Source organism: Microtus oregoni, unplaced genomic scaffold, assembly GCF_018167655.1.
Source record: "Microtus oregoni isolate MIOR12 unplaced genomic scaffold, Mior012 000016F_ref0000370, whole genome shotgun sequence".
Lineage (NCBI taxonomy): Eukaryota > Metazoa > Chordata > Mammalia > Rodentia > Cricetidae > Microtus > Microtus oregoni.
In genome coordinates this window covers 15,623,048-15,648,080 of record NW_024543075.1, presented here as the reverse complement: position 1 = coordinate 15,648,080, position 25,033 = coordinate 15,623,048, and the positions used below count along the sequence as shown (strand labels likewise).

At 46.1% G+C, this 25,033-nt stretch overlaps 1 protein-coding gene across 1 annotated transcript in view; it reads left to right on the top strand.

Moving 5' to 3' along the window:
- Plpp4 (phospholipid phosphatase 4) overlaps nucleotides 1-21,931 on the top strand; it is a 128,584-nt gene extending 106,653 nt beyond the window's left edge. The window contains exons 6-7 of the mRNA XM_041666746.1: nucleotides 9,006-9,176; nucleotides 21,389-21,931. Coding sequence (XP_041522680.1) covers nucleotides 9,006-9,176; nucleotides 21,389-21,588 — 371 coding nt within the window. The 3' untranslated portion in view covers nucleotides 21,589-21,931. The remainder of the gene's footprint in view (nucleotides 1-9,005; nucleotides 9,177-21,388) is intronic.
- Nucleotides 21,932-25,033: the final 3,102 nt, after the last annotated feature.

Here is a 25,033-nt window from a genome sequence, read left to right as displayed (position 1 = left end):
AGGCTGCAGAGGAAGCTATTATAAAAGAGCTTCTTCACAGAATGGAGGCAGAAGTGAGCGAGTGAGCAGGGGTGGCTGCCGAGACCTGGGCTGAGGGTCCGGAAGTTTCTGTTCTCTCGTCCTCACGGTAGTGAGAATCAGGCATCACTAACCCTAAGGTGGAAATGTGGACATGAAGGTCTCATGATGCAAATTCATGCAGGACTCCATGGCAGCACTGGGTCCTGCAGACTTGATGCTCCTAAAAAGCCCTCGTTTCTCCTTTACTCATTGTGCTCCCAGAATAAATGAAGTTACGCAGGCCCCAGCATCACCTGCTCAGCTTCACATGGTGCTGTTCTCACCTTCAGGAAAATGACCCGAGTTCCATCAGGTGATTCTTCCTCCAGTAGGGAGATTGGGGGCAGTGGAAGCTTAGGCTCAGAGGTCTCTTCAAACACTGTCGACCTTGGTAGCAGGACCACGGTGAGGTCTTAGAGTGACATCCTGAGACCTAGCCCTGCTTGCTCGCGGTTGAGTTCTCTTCAGTCTGCACTGTATTGACTTCTCAGTTAGTTGTTTGGGTTTAAAATCTAGAGACATTTCTCAGAAATGTCAGGACAGCATGCTTTAAACTTTTTTTGTTTTTAATGACTTTATTTGCTTGTTTAGTATTTAGCCTTTCATTACTGAAACCCAGAGAGGAACAGCAACTTGCATTTTCCTAAGAAGGTGCCAAAGGGAGGAAACCAAGTCTTTGACTCTAGCTCCCACACCGCTCCTTATGAGGCAGTCGTGGCATGCTTGCCGCCCGTACCCTTGGCTTTGGATGGCCTGATCAGCTGTTTTGAAGCCTCTACAGAACATCCTCCATCAGGTTGTTGAGATGCCAGGGGTGCCCTTCTTCCTCTTAGGAAAGGAGACCCCAGCTCTTCGAATCAGATGGAAGATGTACGCAGATTGCTCCGTTAAAGCACCGGTCTGTCTGCAATGCCAGGAATGATGCTTGCCTGGGAAATTTTTTATTACTAGCAAAAGTTAAAACTGCAACGGGCCAGGCAGGATGATCCTCAAGTCTTGTCTTATTTGTTCTTTCAGCTACAGGGCAGTTTTAATTAGCTAATGTTTGAGCACATCCTACAGGCAGTGTGATAGGAGGGCCAATGTCAGTATTTTTTTCTTTATGTGGTACAAAAACAATGATAAATCCTAAAATCAGTGGCATCTTGGGTATGGGGACATATGATGATTTAATCGCTTCTTAATCTTCTTCATTTCCCCATCTTCACTGACATCAGATTTCCATTGGTCAGCATCTTTATATTTGTTTCATATTTTCCTTATCTGTGGTTTCATAAAGGCATATCTGTCTTTTCAAGGGTGTCATGAATATGGACCACACTCACCTCCACATTCTCCTTGCCTTCTCCCTCCCTTTCCCTCCTCCCTTCTCCCAGTGTCTCATCTGCTTTGTTGCCATATCTCAATAATTTGATGTGGCCGGAGAAGATCTACCATCCACAAAGGAGATAAAATGTGGTGTTTATCTGATGAGTCTAGCTCGTTTTGTTCACTATGATGATCTCCAGTTACATCCATTTTCCAGAAAATGACATAATTTCACTCTTCTTTAGGACTGAATAAAGCCCCGTTGTGTATTGAGACCACATTTTCTTTATCCATTCATTTGCTTATGGACAAAATCTGTTTATGAAAGGAATCTGTTAGGTAGATCCCATAACTTGGCCATTGTGAGCCAAGCTGCATCAAACATAACTGTGAAGGGATCTTTATGGCAGGCTGACTTTAAGGGTCCTTAGACACTTACCAAGAGCAATAAGGCTGGGGCGTATGATAGACCTGTATTTAGCCTGTAGGGAACCTCCACACTGATCTACACAGTGGTTGGATTCATTTCATTTTCCTCTAGCAATAGAAAGGGCTCTGTTTACCCCACAAGCTCACCAGTGCTCGTATTGCTTGTTTTCTTGCCGATCGCCATTCTTACTGGAGTGAGATGGCATCTCAAGGGAGTTTTAATTAGCATGTCACTGATAGTTCAGGATTTTGAACATTTTTTTCATATACTTCTTAGCAATGTGTACTTTGGGGGACTATCTGTCCATTTCATTATCTCATTTATTGATTGGGCTGTCTATGGCTTGGGGGTTAGACTTTGAGATTACTAGGTCATGGATCCTCTTCAAATGTGTAGCTAACAAGGAGTTGCCTCCATTCTGTAGGCTTGGCAGGACCCAGCTGTTTTCTTAGATGTGCTGCAGCTTCTTGATTTCATGTGATTCCATTTGCCACTGCTTGCTGCTGTTTTCTAAGTTCCTGGTGCTTTTTCATCCTTACATGTACCAATACTGTGAAGGGTTTTCCCCTAATAGTTTCAGATCTTATATTGAAATCCTTGAAGCATTTTTAACTGATGTTTGGACAGGATGAAAGATGGAGATCTAGTTTTCTTCTTCTGAAAGACACCAGTTTTCCCTCCCCATTTCTTACTGGGATTGTTTCTTCTTCAGGCTAAGTTTTTGACACATTTGTCAAAGATCTGGTGGCTGTAGGTAGCTGTGCGCGTTTACTTCTGGATCCGCTGTTCTATTCCATTGACCAACAATGTATCCATTTTCGTTCCAGTACCATGCTGGTTTTGCTGTTATTGCTCTGTAACATAGCTTTGAAATCAGATATTGTGATACCTCCAGTATCGTTCTTTTACTCGGGGTGGCTTTGGCTATCTGGGGTCTTCAAGCTTCCGCCTGACGTTAGGGATTGTCCTTCCCATTTATAAGAAGAATGAATCGGTTTTTGAAGCATCTTCTTCAGCGCCAGTTTCCTCATGTCTGAAGTCTTTGAAGTGAGAATTGGTTTAAGAGTCAGCTGAGGAGGAAAGGAAAGCCACCTGAGTACCTAAGCAGGTTCAGCAAATGGACTTTCCTTCCCCAGAGAAGAACCGCAAGCCTCTGCTCCTTCATTTGGGTTGCAGGGAGAGCAAAGAGTGATGGCTACCCAGTATCACTGGGGAGGCAGCCAGCCCGGTCACTGGGTGGACCTGGCACCCCTCCTGTCTCATTTCTCTTGCTGGTGTCATTGAAAACAATGAGTGAGCACCCGTATTCATGTAACAAGGTAAGGGAATCAAACATTTGCCTTCTCCCTAGCCAAGAGCATCTTCCTGGCAGATCCTCTTGTCAGTATTTACGGTCAGCTGCTTCCAGTCAAGAAAGCCTGCAGACTCCGAAAGCAAAAGGCACAATGCTTTTCTCACAGAGCACCATGCCCACGTCCCTCCCATCTGTGGTAAAAGCCTGTGTTTCCAAATTCTGGAACACCTGCGAGTTTGTTACCCAGGAAAAACAGGTTCTTGGAATCCCTTCACTTCACTGGTTTCTGTTTGTTTTGTTTTGTTTCTGGAGGGGATCTGCTCATATTTCTAATCTTGGCAATGTGCACACACACCTACACACCACACACACACACAAACACACATTTATCTCAGAAACCCATCTTCCAAAGTGGACAGCGCCCTGGCTGTGCATTTGAAAGTCCATTTTCTCAGTTTGGGATGGGTTCTCCCTGCCTTGCTCCCTTTCCTCCTTCGAGAAAGTGTCTCCAGGTTTCCAGGATGGCTTTAAATTCTATCCACGCACCTGAAGTTGACCCTGAACTTACGACCTTTCTGTCTCCTAAGCTCTGAGTTTATAGGTCTGTACTACCGTGCCTGACTTATGTGGTACTAGACGTCAGCCCGGGGCCTCAGACAAGCATTCTGCCAGTCTTGCTACATTCTAGTCCCAGTTTTGTTACTCAGTCAGGTTCGAAAGTGGGAGTGCGTTTAAAGGAAGACGCAGAGCAGACTCCCACTTCAAATGGACATCGTCTCACCAGTTCCAAAGTGGCACGAAGTACCCCAGCAGCTAAGTGTGACTCCGTGAGAAGAGAATAGGGGGAAGCATATGGCTAGAGTTGGAAATTTTGTCTCTGATGGCTTTCTTGTTTACTTGCTCTCCTCATCGAATTTGAATCTAGGATTCATGATCTGAGAGGCGATTGGCTTATGGAACATTACATCCTGGTCCCAAACCCCTTGTCTCATAAGGAATAACGTTTATTCAACCACAGCTTAAAGGGTGTAATTCAGACTCAGTTTTTAATGAAAAGGCAAAGGTGCAAAGGACCAGAACAGCCTGATGCACAGTTGTGTCTGCCAGGCCAGAAGGAATTCCCTCCAAAGTCCTTTGTCAGAAAACATTACATCAGCTCAATAACTGTATAAATGTCAGCAACAAAGTGACAAGCTTAAGGTTTAGCATGAAATTGGAACTTTATATTGTCATCTAGAAAAGTAACAGCATACAACAGTTTCACAATACTGTCCAGAGGCCCAGTAGCCCAAGTCAAAAGGAAACCCGCTGCTGCAGCCATGGCACTCCCCACTTACAACTAAAACGAACTCCCCACCCCCCTCCTGCAGAGAGGGAGAGGCCTCAGTGCTTGGGAGAGGCTGTGTCCTGGTGCTGCCTTCCACTGGGCAGGAGAGAAGGCTTCACCTGCACTCCAGAGAATGATGCAAAGCCCTTGATGCCAGAGCTGGTGTCTGCACTGCCAGGTGAGAGGTCCTAGGTGGTGGAAGTCAGGAGTTGGGTGGAGGTTCTAAGCCAGGCAACTCCTTCCTTCTCCATCTCCTGAAGGTGCCAGAGTGCAGACAGAACTGGTAGCTTGAGCTGTTTGCTTATCAGTGTTGAAGTCTTCAAGACATTCTTATATGGGCTGTATACCAGTTCTTCCTCCTCCTCCTCATCCACTCAGGGTTTATTGGCTTTTGAAGTACTCCATTTCCCTGAGAAATGACAGTTTGGCATTTCTCTAGGCTGTCTCCCTTCTGATTCTGGAGACTTCCATCCATAGCCCAATAGAGCCTCTGGGCTCCTCACACTTTGGGTAATTAGGTGGGGGAGATTTGCTAAGCTATCTCGCTTGAATAAAGTCCATTTTATTCCTCCTGTAAGAGCTCAGGATGCGGTCAGAGACAATAGGAATAAGCCGTCCAGCCCTCCCACTCCTGTACCTCATGTGGGGATGTAAATGGATGGGAAGGATGGAGTCCAGTGCATGTGGGTGGGGATTAAGAAGCTTTTGAACCAGCTAGGACGGTATCCAAATGACTCCACGTTAGAACACTATGGAAATCACTTAATACATTTCTATCGTCCTAGCGTGCCATGCTGGGCTGTGCCCTAGCTCACATCTTAGGTTAAGCTTTCTACTGTTGGAACGCTGGTAATAACAAGAAAAGTTTCAGTGCTCACACACAGCTTCCATTTGGGTTTCTTGATGTTTGCTTCATCTGTGTATCCAAGACAAACCAGGTTTAACATCTGTTTAACAGGCGGGGGGAGCTGGGCAGTGGTGGTGCACACCTTTAATCCCAGCACTTGGAAGACAGAGGCAGGTGGATCTCTGTGAGTTCGAGGCCAGCCTTGTCTACAGAGCTAGTTCCAGGACAGCCTGGGCTACACAGAAAATTCCTATCTCAAGAAAACAAAACAAACAAATAAAACTGCTTATAATGGATCGTCTCTTTGTGGCTGAGGAAAACCTACTTTGGCACAACTTCATGCTCATAACCAAGATCCCATTTAAGTAGGTACATAATTTTCAGAGATGGTTTGGAAAAACTGAAGGTCATTTAATGTCATACACTGTAGCTATGCTGACCTGGAACCTGCTGCTGAGTCCTCTTGTCACTCAACACTGCCACAGAATCTGGGTTTTTGTGTTGCCTCCCTGGCTGTAGAAGGTGTCACACATCTGGGCTTCCAATTTTCCACTTTTGTAAACAGCTTAGAAGAGAATGTCTTTTAGTTTCCCCTCAGAGTTTATGCTACCACCTTGAGACCATTCTAAAGATGCCCTAAAAGGATAATGGATACATTTTAGGCCCAGGGCTTCTCACACTGCGGTGTGCATATGATCCTTTTGGTAGTACTGTGGAAAGCCAGTCCTCACTCATGGGTCTGCAGCCAGCCTCGAGGGCCTATATCTGTAATAAACTCCTTCGTGATGCCCATGCTGTAGCTAAGGCTTTGCCCCATCCCTTGGACTTGGTGTACTGAGGATGCATTTCTCAGGCCTGTGCTCCTGGAGTCACTGTTTGGGCTGGGTTTGTGGGAACTCTTGTCTTTATCTTCCAGCCGAGATGAAGATTTGGTTAAGTCTGCCATCCAGAGATGAGTAGCTGCAGTACCTGGTCTCAAGGAAAGCCCCTGAGCTCGGTCATGGAAACCATTATAGCCAGAGGATAGTACAGACGCATCATTACAGCACTGCATCCAGGAACAGATGCACCCAGTCCATTGACCCCTACAGACAGAGATACCAGCAGTTTTTAAGTTTCCTGTCTACTGATGGAAACTATGTAGCCAGGGTTGAACACCATTGCTCTAAGCCCTCAGAGACCAACCTTAAATCTCACTGAGTTACAACTGCAACATTTTTTTTCCAACATGAAGTCTTTTTTAAAAATTTTAATATTCACAATACTTGTACCTGTTTATAGGGTGGAGTATGCGAGTTTAATACTTGTAAACCATGCCGGATGATCCAGTCAGGGTAATTAGCATTTTCACCTCCTCAAACACTGACCATTTTGTGTAGGGGCCTTTGGATACTTCTGCTTAATCTTCAAATGCACAACAGATGTCAGGCTGTAGTCACCCTGCTGTGCTATAGAGCATTGGCACTAAGTCTTCCTACTAAGCTTGGTGCCTTCCACCCAAATGCTCTCTGTTCCAACTGCTCATCCCAGACCACTGTCTTACTCTCCGCTATGAAGTCAAAATTTTAGCTCCCGCATGAGTAAAAGAGCATGGTGTTTTTCCTGGTGTTTACTATTTTTCACTGCTGATTTGATGCCATCTGAAATCACTAGAAAAGAGATTCTTAATGAGGAATTATACAGAAAGGGTTGGTATGTGGGAGGTTATCTTAACTGGTAACTTATGGAGGAAGATCCAACTCATTGTGGGCAGCACCATTCCCTACGCAGGGGGCATTCTAACACTATAAGAGAGGAGAAAGCTAGCTGAGAACAAACAAGGAAGGTTCCATGCATTTAATTCTCTCCACTTTGGGCTATACATCTGATGCTTTGCTTTCCTGCCTTGACTTCCCCACAGTAATGGACTTGTAGCCTGGAATTATAAGTAAATAAACCCTTTCTTCCTTAGGTTTCCTCTTTCGGGGTATTCGTTGTAGCAGCGGAAACAAAGCGAGAGCCGTCTTTGTTGGGCACACTTATTTCACTGAATAAAGTGTCTTCCAGATCCAGATTGGCATAAACGAATGAATGAAAGCTTGGGGGGTTGTCTGTACTAGATCCAAACTCTATGGTTTTAAGTCTTTGCATGTCTAAAATACAATAATTTATATTTTAAGAAGAATTCAAGGTGCTTGGCACGACTGTCCTCTCCATCAAGCTGACTCCTCCGGGCATTTGCTGATGTCACCCTAGCAAATGCTGCCAATGCATGTTCTGTCTCTGTCAAAAGCCAGGGATCATTTCAGGTTCCTCTTGTCCCAACCCTTCTAATCTAAGCAGTTTTTATTGAATATTTTGGGTACACTCTTTCTTATTGAATGTAATACATTTTTAAATAATCTCTCAGAATGCCCATGCCCTTCCAACAGCCCCAAAGCCCTGTGTCTTGGTTTGGATTTCTATTGCTTGGTTCAGAGACACCATGACCACAGCAACTCTTACAAGGAAAACATTTAATTGGGGTGGCGGGGAGCATGGCAGTATGTGGGCAGACATGGTGCTGGCTACTTCTTGATCAGAAGGCAGCAGAAAATGGCCTCTCTCAGTGTCACACTGAGGGAAGCTTGAGCAAAAGAGCCTTTAGATCCCATGCCCACAGTGACACACTTCCTCCAACAAAGCCACACCGTCTCCAGCAAAGCCACACCTCCTAATAGTGCCTCTCCCTTTGGGGACCATGTTCTTTCAAAGCACATACCCTGTGAGAGCAGAGATATGTCCTGGGCATCTTTCCCTTCCCTCATTTAGCATGTGTCTGCCTAGCATATATCAGGCAGCTGTTCTAGCCAGCTTTTCTGTGCTGTGATAAATCACTGAAAACTAAAAGCCACTTGGAAAATAAAAGGTTTATCTCACCTTACAGCTTACAGGCCATTACTGAGGAAAGCCAAGGGAGGAACTTAAAGCAAGACCCTGATTTTCTGCTTGCCCATGTTCAGCTAGCTTGCTTAAATAGCCCAGGCTCTCATGTCTAGGGATGATTCTGCCCACAGTGGGCTGAGTCCTCCCACCTCAGTTAGCAATCAAGAAGCTGCCCTATAGACATCTGCTGAAGGCAGTTTCTTTTTTTTTTTTAAATTTATTTATTTATTAAGGATTTCTGCCTCGTCCCCACAACTGCTTCCCATTTCCCTCCCCCTCCCCCGATCAAGTCCCCCCCCCTCATCTGCTCGAAGAGCAATCAGGGTTCCCTGACCTGTGGGAAGCCCAAGGACTGCCCACCTCTATCCAGGTCTCGTAAGGTGAGCATTCAAACTGCCTAGGCTCCCACAAAGCCAGTACGTGCAGTAGGATCAAAAACCCACTGCAATTGTGAAGGCAGTTTCTTAACTGAGGTTTCGTTTTCCAGATGTGTCTCGTTGACAACAAAGACCCATTGAATCACCGTAGTCATTAAACCTTTGTTGAATGGATGAGCCAGAGAGAGAGAAAGAGAGAGAGAGAGAGAGAGAGAGAGAGAGAGAGAGAGAGAATGATGACACAAAGTTAACTCTGGCCACATGCAGGCCTGAAGGGCCATTCTCATGGTTGAAAGTTTATTCTAGAGTGATTGTGGCAGAACAGATTTGGCTACATGGTGCCTGGTTCCTCTTGGCTTTGACCTTGACCCTGGGGCATGAAGATGGCAGACAGGAAGGCTGCCAAGTTCTTGCTACTCACACCTGCTAGGGTGACATCTGCTTTTTCTCTCCGGCAGTTGCCTTCTCGGGCCTCGGTTTCACAACATTCTACCTGGCTGGCAAGCTGCACTGCTTCACGGAGAGTGGGCGGGGGAAGAGCTGGCGGCTTTGTGCTGCCATCTTGCCCTTGTACTGTGCCATGATGATTGCCCTATCGCGCATGTGTGACTACAAGCATCACTGGCAAGGTGAGTCCCTGATAAGTCCTCAGAGCGGCCCCCTTCTTCCTCCAGGGATGGGTGTTGGACAGTCACTGAGCTGGGAAGAGCTGAGTCCCTACTGTCAGAAGCTGGACTAGTTGTGGTCATAAAAGACCCTGGCCTCTTTAAGTGTGTCCTGGCATTCATCTTGGCCCTGCTGAGCTTTTTCTTCTTGTTTGTTCTCAAGAAGACTTAGCTCAAGTCCTGCCAGGATATCAGGTCTTCAGTGTGGTCACCCTGGCCTCCAGCCCAAATGTGATTTCTCTGCTTGATTGGTCTCTAGACTCACTGCCAAGTTGTTTTTGGCTCCTTCTCCATTGTAAATCCAGTCCCCAAGGGCGTATTTCTCACCACAGAGGCAGTGCCAAAGGGTATGTCCAGTCCAGGGTTCCAACTTCACCAATAATTTTAGTAGCCGCCACAAGGCTGGCATAAGGCTTACCTCTATTGCAAGGCTGGGGTGAGATTTCCCTCTGTCTCCAGGTTGGGGTGAGACTTAGCATTTGACACAGTTGTAGTGAGGCTTGTCTCTATCACAAGGCCAGGGCAAGGCTTGCCTCTATTGCAAGACTGACCTGAGCCTTACTCTGTATCAAGGCAAGACTTCAATCACAAAGCAGGGGTGAGGCTTGCCTCTGTCTCAAGGCATGGGTGAAGCTTGCTTTTATTTGTCAGCCCTAGGATATTCATTAAAACTTAAATTGTAAGCAAGTGAGGGGTTTGTTTTGGGAATGTGACTGACCCAACCATGTCTCTGTCAGTAAACTGCAACTCACAGTGTCCTGAAAGAGAATCGCCACCTGCCATAATAGACAGGAAACAGACACAGAGGTGACATCCCGACAGCCATAGTTGTTGTGGCTTCCAGGGACAGAAGCGTCTATGGTGTGGCTTCCCCAAATGGCATCCTCAGACCACCTTGACCAGTCTCCCCCTATCCCATCAGTCCTGAATGGGCATCTGGGAGTAGGATGCAGTGTGATGTGGTGTCCAGGAGTCTGACAAAGGGGCATGACCTTTCTGGTCGCTTCTGAAAGTCACCTACAGTAAGGAGACAGTTTCTCCTGCTCCCTCCCAGCTTCTGGTCTACTCTCAGCCCTCCTGGAGCTCATGTCTTGGAAGTCATGTACCTGAAATGGCATTTTGGAGTTAGAAGGTGCAGGGTGTGGGGAAGAGATGCTGGAGCAGTTTACAGAGGGGATGCATCATCACCCCATGCCCCTGGATGGAGGAGGTAAGGAAAGGACCACAGAGCTGTAACTGCAGCTCTCCCTGCTTCTCACTGAGTTGAGTGAAGTGCTTGGTGTCCTGAAAGCCATATTACAAGAAGGAGGGAGGAAGAGAGTCCTGCACCAACAGCAACAGAGGCACGTCTTCACGCGACGCTGGCTCTAGCCATGTTTTCCTACCATGTTTGTTGCCAATGGGCTTAGGACATCCCCCTGCAAGAACAGTATGGACCAAACAGCCTTGTGTGAATTGTGTCTCCTGTTTCTCAAGGAACTCCAATTTCTTCTTTGACCATAGAATGAGAATATCTGAATATTTCACAGAGTCATGTCATAGACTGAACGTAATAATGAACCCAATTGTGCCAACCAGTTTCTCTGTTGCCTTGCTCACTGTTACTGAGGATGTGTAGGGTTTCCTAAACAACTGCCCTGGTGTCAGGTGTATTTTCCCAATATGATCGGATCAAAAGCCACTGATACAGAGTTGCCACCCTGACCTGACCATTTTGGATTGGGGAAGCAGTGAAGAACGTCAAGGGGCTAGAGATGTCACTCATTGCTAGAACACTTGCCTACTGCATGAAGTACTGGGCTCCATTCCCAGCACTACATAGATTGTACACTTCTGATTCCAGCACTAGCGAGGAGGAGGCAGGATGACTTGAGGTTCAAGGTCATCCTGGACTACACAATGAGTTCATGCTCATCCTGAGATATATGAGTCCCTGCCCCAAAATTTAAAGAGTCTCAGAATTGAGGAAAATTGATGCCCCCCCCTTCATCTTTGCATGATCTTATACTGATGGCATAAGATGTGAGGTATGCACCTCTTCAACCCTCTCTGACCCTGGCCTGGCTTGCTGCCTTTCTCTCTGTGGCTCAGTAATATAATCATGAGGAAAGAATGAGAGATTGTATTTATTCAGTGCTCACTTGTGTGGGGAGAAATGGAGGTGGCCTCTGAGGTTTTGGGCTTGGCAAACACATAGCAGCGAGGCCTTTGATTGCAGTGTGGGTGGATGTTGGAGGTGGGAGGCTTGATTGAGACAGATTGCTTGTTTCTCTGTGGTGAACTGAGCTGCCCAGTGACCGTAGGTGGGAACCGTCAATCAAGGTGGAATCCATGCAGAATCCCATAGACATCAGCAAAGCCCAAACCCTTATCATTATTAATGTGAGTTAACAGCATCACTATTATGAGATTTTATGACTCCATTTCAGTGTGATTTAAGCAATATCAGATACAGAAATACAACTGACTACTTCATTACATATTCATAGCTAATCAATATCCCATAATCTCACATGGCTTGCTCTGTTAGTTATGATGATTGTTTTCTGTTATTTCAACCTCCTTAGTCCACTCTAAAGATACAAGTCTGCTTTTTTTACTGAATGAGGGGACTATAGGGGCCTAGGCATAGATGGGACTACATGTAAAATATTTAGTGAAACTTCCCCAGAAAAAGAGCTGGTTGGATTGATACTAAAACTCTCTGTGGCAGGTGCTCCATTTGACTTTGTGCTAGGTTGGCGTCCAGGTCATTGGGAAGCCAGAGAGACTTGCAGGTGGTGCCAGTGCAGAGCCCCATGCCTGGCAGCAAGGCTCACCTTTGTGCTTAACCATGAACACAAAGCATTTGAACTCCAAAGTTTGTAGAATCCCTATGCTGGGGAAGACCCATGCAGAGAAGGACACAGCATGCCCTAAGCTTCTGCCTCTTCTCTCTCGTGTATTCTGTGGTTCCTGGCCAAGGAAGAACCATAGCTAGGACGGGTATGAACATGTACTTTGTTTCATCCTGGGGTGTATTAGCACTCATGCAAGCTCAGGCACAGGCACACGCAGGCACATGATGGGCATAGACACATACATACACACGTATATACACACACACACACAGGCACGTGCATGGGCACACACAGAGAGATTGGGAGGGAGAGAAGAAGCAATCCTTTGATTTGCTAAATGAAGGGACTTGAAAGGGGATTCTTAGGACCATATGGTTGTTCCCACCAGAAACCTTCCAGCTCTGGGCTAAACGGAATAAGGCCCTGCGGCTCTCCCTTTACTGTGCTCCGTTCCAAGTGAATGCATCTTCTCTCCATTAGCTACCTGTGTGACATGGCTGAATTCCCAAGGTTCCATGCTGTTTAGGAACCTCAGGGTCCAGATGCCCATGGTGCTCAGGAGAGTTAGTAGCAGTCTGAAGCACCATGGCACCCCTCCATCCATATAGAGCCCACCAGACAGGCAGAACGTGGCCCATGGGAGTCTTCCTCCGCCGGGCCTTTTGCATCTTTCCGTACTTGGCTGGCCCATTGCCCAGTTTCCCCGAGGAAAGATGTTGCTTACTCCCGAGTTCCATGGACACCTTGCTTCCCTTTACTCAAGGAATTTTTCTCTCCTCAGCTTCCTGTGGTTTCCTGGGAACTTCAGTGTTCAAGCTATTACTAGAGTTTGATCCCTCTCCCCATGCTGGTCCATTGCTCCTGGCTAGTCTTCATCCATGTCCCTTCGCTGCGGCCAGTGAGCCTTTAGGACCATGGCTTTGTCTAGATGCTCTCTGTTCCTTCAACATCAGAGCCTATACCCTGCAGTAACCTACAGAATCCCATCCTTCAGGCCTGTGGCTTCTTACTGTTTCACAAACACTCCAGGCTTATCTCACCACCTGGCCCTTGCACTGGCTTCTTCATGTGCCTGCAATCCTTTCCCCCTTAATGTGGGCATACAGTAATCTTTTGCCCTCCTAGCCATGGTCCACACATCACACTGGGATGGACTTGACAGTATCATTTCACTTTTATCACAGCCTTCATATCCTGCCCTCTACCCTGACTCTTTTTTATTATTATTATTTTCGAGACAGGGTTTCTCCATTGCTTTTTTGTCCTGGAACTAGCTCTTCTAGACCAGGCTGGCCTTGAACTCACAGAGATCCGCCTGCCTCTGCCTCCTGAGTGCTGGGATTAATGGCGTGCGCCACCACCGCCCGGCTACCCTGACTCATTTGCTACCTTCTAACAACTAATTTAGTGCATGGTGACAATTGTCTCTTTCTATTCGCTAGAACAAGGCAGGGGAGGAAGGCTTTTGTAGATTCTATATAGGCCTTATGTAGATAAACCATTTCTGTGACAGTTATGTGAAGGCAACTACAAATTATACGTAGCTGAGCAGAATTGTGTCACTGACTGGCTCCCCCAGCATAGGCGGGATGTTTGCGTGGCTCATGCTATCTTCTGATGGAGCTCCCTAGACTTTCGAGAACAAACGTCTAAACAGCAGGGGTTTAGAAGGTTAGCAGTACGTTGTCTTACTGTATAATGTGCTCCAATTCTGAAGGCTGGACAAGAGACCGCCAGGACAATGCTCCTGGAAACCTGAAGAAGGACTCTTTCTTGACACTCCATTTTCTCAACCTAAGACGTGCCTTGGCTTGTGGAAACAGAGTTTCAGGCTCTGCTGCTGTCCCCCATGGCATGCTCCCTGCATCTCTTCACGTCACTTCCTCTGTCTTTATCTGCCCTAACCGCCATCTTTATAAGGATACCAGTCATATGGGGCTAGGGTCCAGCCCAATGGTCTCATCAGCTAGAAAGAACCCAAATGGTTTTTCTTCTGCTGTAGATATAGCTACTTATAGAGTGATAATCTACCAGACATGGGGTCAGGGTTCTGTCTCCAGGGCCCCATGGTGGTGGCACACCCCTGTCATCCCAACATTCAAGAAGCAATGGGAAGAAGATCAGAAGTTCGAGGTCATCTTTGGTTTCACAGTGAATTCAAAACCTTAAGAACAAGTTTTCTAGTAATGTCTCACTGTGTTATAAGGGATTGGGAATTTGACAGAAATTTTAAAAGGACATAGGTCAACTCAATAAATACATGCTAAATAAGTGGATGATTTTTGACTCTTTGGTTCCTTTGTTTTGCGTTTTGCCTTTTTGAGTCAGCCTCATGATGAGCTCAGGTTACCCTAGAACTCACTCGTCTTATAGCCCAGGATAGCCTCAAACTCACGATCCTTCTGCCTCAACCTCCTGAGTACTGACATTACAAACATGCACATGGCTTAAAACGTGTTCCTCTCTTACTGGTCACATTCTTTGCACTGGTAACATCCTCAGCCAATCTGCATTACAGCAATGGGGAAAGCTACCTAGAGCCTGAAGAAAATGCTCAGCAGTGTGTGAAGCATTGACTGACTCTCTGTAACATTCCAACAGAGAAAGAAAGACAAGCAAGACATATGCAGGAGCACAGATATCATGGGACACAGTGTGTGAGCATTGGCTCTCTGTAATATCCTAACAGAGAAAGAAAGACAAGCAGGACGTATGTAGGAGCCCAGATGACACCGGGCAGTTGCTGTTGGGTCCAGTAATTGTGGACTTCAAAAGAATGAGACCACTCCACAGTTCTCCCCCTTCACTGCCCTTCCCACCACAAGGAGAGGGTTTTATGTTTGTCTACGTAGCTGGAGCATCATGAACTTAGCTTGCTTTACCTTGTAGAACAATATTCCAAGCAGTAGCTGAGTAGCTGACACCGTCTGTGCAAGAAACAGTTCCCTCTACAGAGGATGCTAGAATGCTAGACTCCAAGTATCCTTGTGGGACTTCATGTTGGCCTGCTTGGCTGGCTTCCATCACTCCCTTGGCTTATCTAAGAGGCTTTGCATCAGAAACTGGTATTTCTGGGATGTGACAGGTGACACAGATGCTCTGAGTTTTTCTGAGCACATCCAACTAATTTTAATGTAATAAGCCACATTTTCTGTCAGTTCTTTCCTTTTCCTTTTAAAAGTAAAAAAATTAAATTTGCATTTTAAATATTCATTCAGTCATGCCTCCTTGTGCTTTTGGGCTCAGTAAGGCAGTATGGCCTCCATGCCTCTAGCCTCCAGTGTACTAGGTATGTTGGTGTTATATAAATTCCTTTCTAGAAACTACATCACAAAAGCAGAAATCTCACTAGAAAGAGAATCACTGGAAAGATAAAAAGAACAAACAAACAAATATATCTCACTTAATTGTTGAGTTTTCCGGAGTTAAATTCTGCTTGAGTGTCTTGGGTCATAAAGCCCAAGACATACAAAGTCCTAAGTCAAGTGAACTCAATGATGTTGAATGTTGCCATGGTGACAGGAATGAATGTGCTCTTCCTGGAGACCTGCCAACACAAATAGGAAGCCCTTGTTCATGTTGCTGTTTAATTGGAGCAGGTGAACATAGCTTGGCATGTTGGTTGTGGAAGACCTAGTGAAGTCATTTCCTGTCCTTTGACCTCAGAAGATGAGGATGAGCTTTTGCCCATCTTAAAGGCAAATATTTATTCTCTGGTTGCTGGATTCTAAGTCACAGTTTCTGGTCCCATTGAAAACCATCTAGTGTTGGTTTCCTCCCTCTGTTTCTGTAAAGAAAGGCTTCATTGAGCTCTAATTTGGCATGGTAAAGCTCTCCCCTTGGAAGTGCACAGTGCAGTGGGTTTTATCTGCATATTCAGAATAGTGCAGCCACCATAATTCTACTATAGCAGTCAGCATCCCCTGCTCCTAGCAACACTGATCAACTATCTGTCCCTGGGTTTGACTGTTTTAGGAGGCATGGAATGCATGGCCTTTTGTGGCTAGTGGTGTTGACAGTTTGGTGTATCCTGTAGGTGATGTTCAGTGTATCTGTTTTACCAAACACTTGCAGAATAGAAACTGAACTCTGAGGCAGTGCACATGAGCAAACTGTTTAGGATCCTAGACGCCATCTAGTAGTAGGCAAACAGACTTGGAAGTGGGGTACTAAACAGGATGGAAGAGAAAAGGCTGCGAGCTGCACAAATTTTGCCCCAGAGGAAAGTGGAGCTGTGATCCATGCTGAGGGCTCATCAGAGCTGTATAAGAATGTAAGAAATATTCTTCACCCAACCTGATTGGTAGCCTTATGTCCTATATCCTTTATATTAGGTGATCCTACCATCAATATCTCAGTCTGACAAGCCCTTTTCTTCCTTTCTTGGCATCTTTATGCATTTCTTTCCTTCCTAAAAACCTGCAGGCACCTTTTTATCCTCTGTTTTCCCTTCCTAATGTCTCAGTCATACCCTCAGCCCAACCGTGTGCTCTAGGTTACCCCAGGCCAGCTCTCAGTCCCCCACACTTGTCATTCATGGTACTTAATCACTGCTGCAACTCACTGTTAGCCGTCATTACATAGTGTCTCTCTTGTCCCTTGGAGCTGTAAACTCTGGGTAGCAGGGTTGCCTATGCTTCTTTTAGCCTGAGGTGTGAAGTCTAACTCCAATGCCTAACACCTGACACACACACACACACAATAAACACGTGTGTTGAAAGACTGACAGCAGGGCTAAATAAGGAGACAGCAGCATTTGGATGTCAGGGACACAGAGATCCATTATTTCTTAATTTGAGTCTTTCAGGAACATTGCTACCATTCTTGGGGTGAAGTCAATCCCGAATGGGTTTTCTCTCAATGAGGACCCACATGCCCCTTGCCTGATATCTGTCAATGGGATGTGTGTGGATTGATTAAAACAGCAGTAGCCTGCTTGAACCCTTGATGTCAAGCTCCCTCATAAAGCAAGTTATTTCTTGTTTACATCTTGGTAATACACACCACCGTGATAACTGCTTGAAAGTGGCTTGGATAAGACTCTGTCTTGTCCCTTTTACTTCCCACGCCTCTTAGCATTTCATTGGTTCTACCAAACGGGAAATAGGTTGGTCTGGCATCACCATTTCCTTGCCCGTTGCTACATCAATGAGCCCAGGAAGCATATACTTGGAAATTTTAGGTGTCTTCAGTCAATGACCCTCCTCTTGAAATACTGAGCCACGGAGAAGCCAGGTGGTATCATTTGCAGATTTAGCTCTTTGGTCCGTTTGATAGTCAGTGGCTCAAATGCAGGTCAGGTTTTGTGGTTTATTTTAGATGGTTATAAAAGTAACACCCTGAGCTCGGACAAGAAAATAAAATGATATAAGAGTGCAGCTCAAAAAACCTTGAACTAGAAAAAGGCTGTAATGTGTTTTATGGACTGGTATCCATAGATTACATGAAGAAGCTCTTCGTTTGAGCTGATGTTTCAATCTATGAAGCTAACTGTGCCTTGAAGACCCATTCAAGAATTCATAGTAAATACACTGCTTTATAGGTTCTTGGGTGATTCATTTAAAATTCTCTAAAGGGCTGGTGAGATGGCTCAGTGGGTAAAGGCACCTGAAGTCAGGGTTGCTACTTAAGTTTATTTCTCTAGGACACCCATGGTGGGAGGAAAGAAACAACTCCTTCAAGTTTTCCTCTAAGTTTTATACACACACACACACACACACACACACAATTAATTAATCTTTTGTTAAAAGGATACTGCATTTAAAAGTAAAATGAAATGATACAAAAACATGGCCATGTTCCTGAGGTTACCATTCTCGACTCTTGGCTTCCTGTGTGGGAAGAAAGATGAAGGAGAATCAAAAAATTTCCGTAAGTTCCTGGAGTAAGATGTGAGAGGAACAGGATGAGAACAGCTGCCTTTAGGTCCTTTTGTGACATGCCCTGTATTATCGACTTTAATAATAGTAGCGAGAAATTGTTGTCATGGTCAATGAGGAGAATTTTGAGACCTCATCTCCATCTGAGAGAGACAGAAGCCAAGACTCAGGGAGGTGAAGTGATTCACCCTGGCATGGGCTTGTAGTGTCTTAAACAGAGAGCTCACCACAAGGGCATTCTTTGTTTGGGGTATGAGTAGATGGTGGCTGTGTTGCCATGTCCCAGGTGAACCTACTGGGCCCTGAGGATCGATGAGGATGGGCTACTTCCTGAAGCCCATGGTCTCCTAATTCTACCAGTGTCTGTCAGATCATCACCTCCCATCTTGATGGCTGTTCCTCAGGGCCAAGCAGATACTCTATGTGTTCCTGGCCTTTATGTCGGATCACTCTTAAACAGGAAAACCTCTTCATGACCATGTGCTTTCCCCATACTCAGATATAACCATCAGGATGACAGAGGACAAGGACGGGGGACTCACTTAAGGATACACAGGGCAGACATCAAATCTCACCTTTGACCTCCTGTGCATTCACCTCCCTCAACAATCTTAATTCTGCTGTGAGCAGCAAGATGTTGGCCAAGTGTTGAGGGAGTCAGTACCAACAAGACACTCAACCCTTGTCCCCATAGAGTTCTAAATCTAGTGTTAGCCATCCACAGTTGCAAAGTTCACCATCATTTACCACTGGAATTAGTCACACAGGAGTGAGGAGGGGTTGCCAGCGTGTATACCCGGGCTTCGTTGTGGAAGGATAACGAGGTAGGTGTTGAAGCAGGAGAGGGAGCAAGAAGGATCCTTTTGAGCCCGGGATGGAAACTACATGTATGTAACCAAGAAATAAGCAGGTACAGGCAGAAAGACTGTGAGTGAAGGGAACATGACTGGAGTACTTGACAGCTATGTGAGCAACTCTGGTTGACGCCGGGCCTTCTTGGTTTGTGAGAGCAGTGGCAGGTCCACTGAGCAGAAGCACAGCTCCATCTATTCGCACATGAAGGAGGATCAGCAGCCGCTGTGTCCGGACTCTAGATTCTGGCCATTAGAGCAGCAGCTGGACAATGGGCTGCATGCCCCTGACATCCATGCCCTAACATGGAAAGCACTCTTACCTATACTTCTTTTTTTCTATTTTACTATTGTAGATCAATAAAATTATGTGTACAAAATCGCTAAATTTATTTGTTCAAGGAGATTGTGCTTGCCTATTAGCCTACTGTCAATTTTGACAGTCGTAGTTGTTGGTTCTATGGAGGATAGTGACATACAAAACTTTGTGCCCACTAAAAATTCTGTTAGGGCCATGGCATTTGCTCAGTAGGTAAGGGATTTGCTGACAAGCATGGTGGCTTTGATCCTCAGATCCCACGGGGTGGAAGGCAAGAACAGAACTCCTAAAAGTTGTCTTCAGATACACAGTAGCCATGGTGTGCATGTGTACCCATGCACACATGTACATTCATGCACTGAATACACTTAAGAGGAGAAATCTTTCAAATTATTCTGATAGCTCAGGTAGAGCCTAATACATCTAACAAGACCAGCAATGACTGGTATTGCACACGCAGCTACTCACTGAGCAGTTCATTGTCTGGAAAGGCCCAAGGCTTTGACAACAACTCAGTATGGCCTGACAGGAAGCAACAGGCAAGTAGCTTGACTTTAGTTGAGGAGGCTACAGGGTGCCTGATGTCCTAAGAAGTGTGGAAACAGTTATTCCTTGTTTGACCCAGAGTGGACATAGCCTTTATCCCACAGGCCTGTTACATTGTGAAGGCTGAGACCTCAAAAAGTCACGAGGTTATCCATGAATAGACCTGTAAAGGTTTACATGGCCCCTGGACCAGCACAGACTACAGAGTCAGGTAACAGTGTTCCAGCCTTCCGTGTCCTTGGTCAGTTTTATCTGTCCACTTGATACAGCCTAGAGTCACCTGAAAAGGGCATCTAAAATTAAAGGATTCACCAGATCAGATTGACCTGTATTCATGTATATTCAGAGACTATCTTGATCGTCAATTGATGTAGAAGGCCCCAGCCCACCTTAGGTGACTTAATTCCCGAGGCACGTAAGCCTGGACTGTATAAGAAAGCTTATCAAGCGTAGGTCTTTGATTGCGCCACCCATGCTCCTCCATGGTTTCTGCCTCAAGTTCCTCCCATGGCTTCCCTTGAGGATAGACTGAAACTGGAAGCTGGATCAACCTTTTCCTCCCCTACATTGCTCTTGGCAGTGGGATTTGCCACAGCAATGGAATTCAATGGGAATGCTGGGGGTGGGAGGGACAGAGGTGCTTCCAACTATCTGTAGGAAGTTAGTGTAACCTAGCAAGATAGCTGGCATGTGGACAATGACAGCTGAGCCTGGCAGTGACGATGGCATGAGTTTCAGAAGTCTCTTATTGTGGGAGGTTCCCACTGTGTTAGGATATTTTGGCAGAAATAGTCTGTAGAGACCGTTTGGGCATGCATCACACACACTGAGGGCTGATGGGCGGGCCATGTTCATGGAGTCTCTCCTGAGCTCCTGGAGGCTCTGTTTGGTAAAGGAGTTTGTCTTTGCCTACGGGTGAGTCATTCTGCTTCATCTTCCCTCCAGCATCACCCCTTCCTCTCAGTGATCCCTGCAGCTCACTGTTGGGATCCAGCTCCTTTGTTCAGAGCTCTAAAGAGTGTGCCAAGTCTCAAGGACTGCTAAAGGATTTATTCCCATATGCCTCTGAGGGGTTATTTCATCCCTGAGAAACCCCTTCCTGTAAGGCACGGACCAGAACACCTGCTGGGCTCTTATAGCTCACCAGCAAGGTTGAAAGACTCTAGCAAGACTTGCCTAGGAAAACTAAATGTCAGCCCCTGTGGGTGTTCAGATGTGAGAGAGATGTCTAGGACCTCTTCTTCTACTCTGAAAAGTCTTGAATGCCAGTCCGAGCTCTTGCAGTTCTAAGGCGTGAGTTAAAGGGCAGGCAAGGGACACAGAGTCTAGTCCTTGATTTTTAAAAAAGTGTGTGCATGGGGGTGGGGCGATGCATATCTAAGTCAGAGAATGACTTTGTGGACTCTCTTCTCTTCACCCACCTTTTTGAAAGTTAGACTGGAATTTATGTCGTCAGGCTCTTCAACAATGTTTTCCATGCTGAGCCATTGCAGTAGTCTTGAGCCCTTGGTTTTTAGCATGTAAGTGCTAGAAATGATGGCAGTTTGGGAGATACTACCACAGTTTACACTTTGAGTGTGCATTTTTTTTTTGGTCTTCCAGGGGTGGGGAGTGGAGGTTGGGGTGGAGAGACTGAAAGCAACCCATCATCTAGGGCAAGTGGGAAAAGAACTTTCTGGATATCTGGGCTGCTCATATGAAGGAAGAATAACCGTCTTTCCCACCTCCTCTCTCCCACTAGATTCCTTTGTTGGAGGAGTGATTGGCCTCATTTTTGCCTATATTTGCTATAGACAACATTACCCTCCCCTGGCCAACACGGCGTGCCACAAACCGTATGTCAGCCTCCGAGTGCCCACTTCACTGAAGAAGGAGGAGATGCCTACAGACGACAGTGCGCCCAGCTTGCCTCTGGAGGGGATCACCGAGGGCCCCGTATGATGGGTGTCTAGGAAAGATGGACGCTGAGCCCCTGGCTCATTCTTCTACCCTGATGTCATAACACAGTGGAAAGGCTTTTCTGTAATGTGATTCTCATTAGTTACTCTAAAGTCCCCTCAGCTTCTGTTCTGTGGATGGTGTTCCTGCCACTTCCCATGTCTCCCTTCAACATTTTCAGTCTGTAAAGTCGGGACACCGGGGCCAGTCTCTGAGAGACCCACGCACCAGGAAGGCAGATGCAATGGTGGGGTGGGCATGCTTGCTCATCCAGTGATTCCTTTACCTGAGGTGTTTGCCATAGCACCCACCCTCCTCTGTGTTCATGTTGTAAAATATAATAAAGTCTCCCACCCAGAAGACGTGGTACTCGCCATCAGTACGTCAAAAATTATTAGACACCGAGATGGGTTTCACAGTGAGGCCCAAAGCAGGCACTGTCTCTAGATCATTCTAAGTTTGTCAGCTAGGGGCTCCCTGTGTGGGAAGGTTGCCTCATGGGTCCTGGGCGCAAGATTCTTACCACCTTGCAGTCTAGGTTAGGGGGCCAGTTCTGAACGTAATTCCACCCTCGCAGAGTTCACGGAGGATTGAGTGAGCAGGCATACTGGTGCAGACATTGGTCCTGTGGCTTCCCTTGGGGGAAGAACTGTCGTGGAGTTGTCTGACCCCTCTGAGAGTTGCATACTGCACAGCTCTGTGCTGAGGGGTCTTTGGTGGCAGCATAGTCTGGTTGCAGGCCAGGAGGAAGCATCAGCAGGGCAGGACCTGGGAGGAGGAGCAGGAAAAGAGCAGGGAGCTGCTGCCTCTGTGAGGCTTGTCAGGCTGGCAAATGGTTCATCTTTCTCCGGCTGAATACAGCTCCTGGCCAGCTTGTTCTTTTCAAAGCTGAGAGCGTTCCCTCACTTCCCTCTGGGTTTCCAGACGGCTGGGACTGGATGCTATGCAAGGTGATGCATCTTTGATGTCTGAAGAATGTCATACTGTGGCAGTTAATGTAACGGCTTGCACATTCAGAGGCTCTTATGGCTGTCTAAAGCACGAGCTGAGGGGCTCTGGCATGAGCGGTCTGCGTGGAGCCATCACCATAGCATTGCTGTTACAAGCTTCATGTGGAGCTCAAGCACTACCTGTTCCCCAACCCCCAGTGTGGTCCTCTCCAGCTGTGGTCCTCTCCAGCTGTGGTCCTCTCCAGCTGTGGTCCTCACCAGCTGTGGTTCTCTCCAGCTGTGGCCCTCACCAGCTATGGTCCTCTCCAGGTATGGTTTTGGCACAGAGCCATATGATTGCCCAATGGTGGGTTGAGACAGGGAAAGGCCTGAATGAATGAATGTCCAACCCAGTTCAAAGCTTAGGTTGCAAAAGCAATTACAGCAGCTACATTCACAAACACCCTGGAAAGAGGACGTGAGGATCAGGGAAATAGCACGGCGGGTAAAGTGTCTTACGGTGCTTGCTGTCTAGCTGGCAATCTGAGTCCAATCCCCAGGGCCTGTTCAGTTGAAGGAGAAAGCCAACTCCCACAAGCTGCCCTCTGCTTTCCATTCGTGCTCCATGGAATTCTCACACACACACACACACACACACACACACACACACGCATGCATAAATGAATAATACATTTTAAAAGGAAAATGAATGTAGGACACTTGACAATGAAGTCATGTTAGTTCATAAAACACAATTTTAAAACCAGAGGTAAAATTCACATGAAACTTAAAAAGTAATATCTGGATTGAAATGAAAAATTTTAGCATTTTAAAATCCAAACATGAGAGTAAAAATGCAAGAAAAAGTGCATTTTTTTTTAAAAATGGAGCTTTGATTTTTTTTTTTGACTCTGGCTTTAATCTGGTTCTGCAGTATCAGTCTGCAAGAAGAGACACAGTTGTACTTTAGTGGATGGCTACTTAAAATTCTGGACCACGAGGTGTCCATTTATATAATACTTAACATTTAAAGATAAATGGCCAGAAGGCTCTGTAAAGCAACAACAGAATATTGTTAATGCTGATAATTAAACTGAAAGCCTTAAAATAGGCCATGTAAAAGCTTTGATTAGAATGTAATTAAGATTGCAAAGGACGTAATAGCATGAAGCATGCAGCCAGATCCTTAGGAGCGGTAATTAACAGCCTAAGCCAGCTCACAAAAGGCAGCCGTTTTTTGTAGATCCATATGTTTAATTTCACAGTCTATTAATGTGAAGTGTCTGATGCACAAATAAGGTGGCTGTGGAGAGGGACACTTGTGCCTTGGGCTCTGGTCTGTTCTGAATCTGGGGGGTGACTAGCTAGCTCAGTCTCTCATAGGCAGGAAGGTTCAGGTTGTGAGTCAGGGCTCACCCTGGAAGCTGTGACCCATCAGACTAACAGGAATGGTGTGAGCTTTTGAAGCTTCAAAGCCCAACCCTTCCTCCAGTGGCACACCCCCTCCAACAAGGCCACACCTCCTAATCCTTCCCAAATAGTTCCACCGACTAGGGACTAAGCATTCCCACAGAGGAACCTATTGAGGCCATACTTGTTCAAACCAACACAGCTCCCTACCAGGGGTTATTCATTTCCACGGTGATTCTAAAGCTGACAGCACAGACTTCGCAGGACCCCTGTGCCTGGCATCTGTCAGAATGGAGACAGAAAGTGGAAGATTTACAGTCCATAGTCATGACCTCAGTCTCTGCTCTGCCACATCTTCTCTTTAGTTTTCCTGTCCTCGAAGTTGATGTGTGACTTTTAATTACTAATTTTTTGAGAATTTCATGTGTGAGTACTGTATTTAATCATTTTCGTCTCTTCCTTCTGCTTCCCCCTTTCTATCCTCCCATTTGCTTTCTCAAATTCTTGACTTTCTCTTTTATAATTATCATTGTTTTACACACACACACACACACACACACACACACACAGAGTAGCAGCAAACTGGCCTACAAACCCAGGGACATTTTCCAGAAGACTTAAGTAAAGGAGAGAGAGGCCATCTAGGACTTGAGCAACACTGGAGGGTACCGAGGGAGGGAGCTCTGTGATTGGGTCAGATTTATTAACAGGTACACATTGATAGAGTACACTTACAATACACAACAGGGTGGCAACCCCACCACTGAGTTGCTGCTCCTCTACCAGGAAGGTACAAGGAAGGTCACCAAGCTGTGGCCTCAGCAAGCCCTCCTCAGTCCAAGTGAGTGCATGACACCCCCTACCCTGCCCCTGCCCCTGGGTTTTATTGGGTTACTTATCTCCAGAGAAGACCATGCCCATTGAGCCAAGCTATCCCATACAATGATCATCTGAACGAATTCCCATAACTATAATTTTGCTTCTGTTGTGGACTGTAATGTGAAAGGGTCCTTCGACCACAAAGAGTCGCGACTCACAGGTTGAGAACCTCAGTTCTGAGGGGTCTAAAATGGTGTGGCAACTGCTTTAACTCAAAATTAGCCTGACAG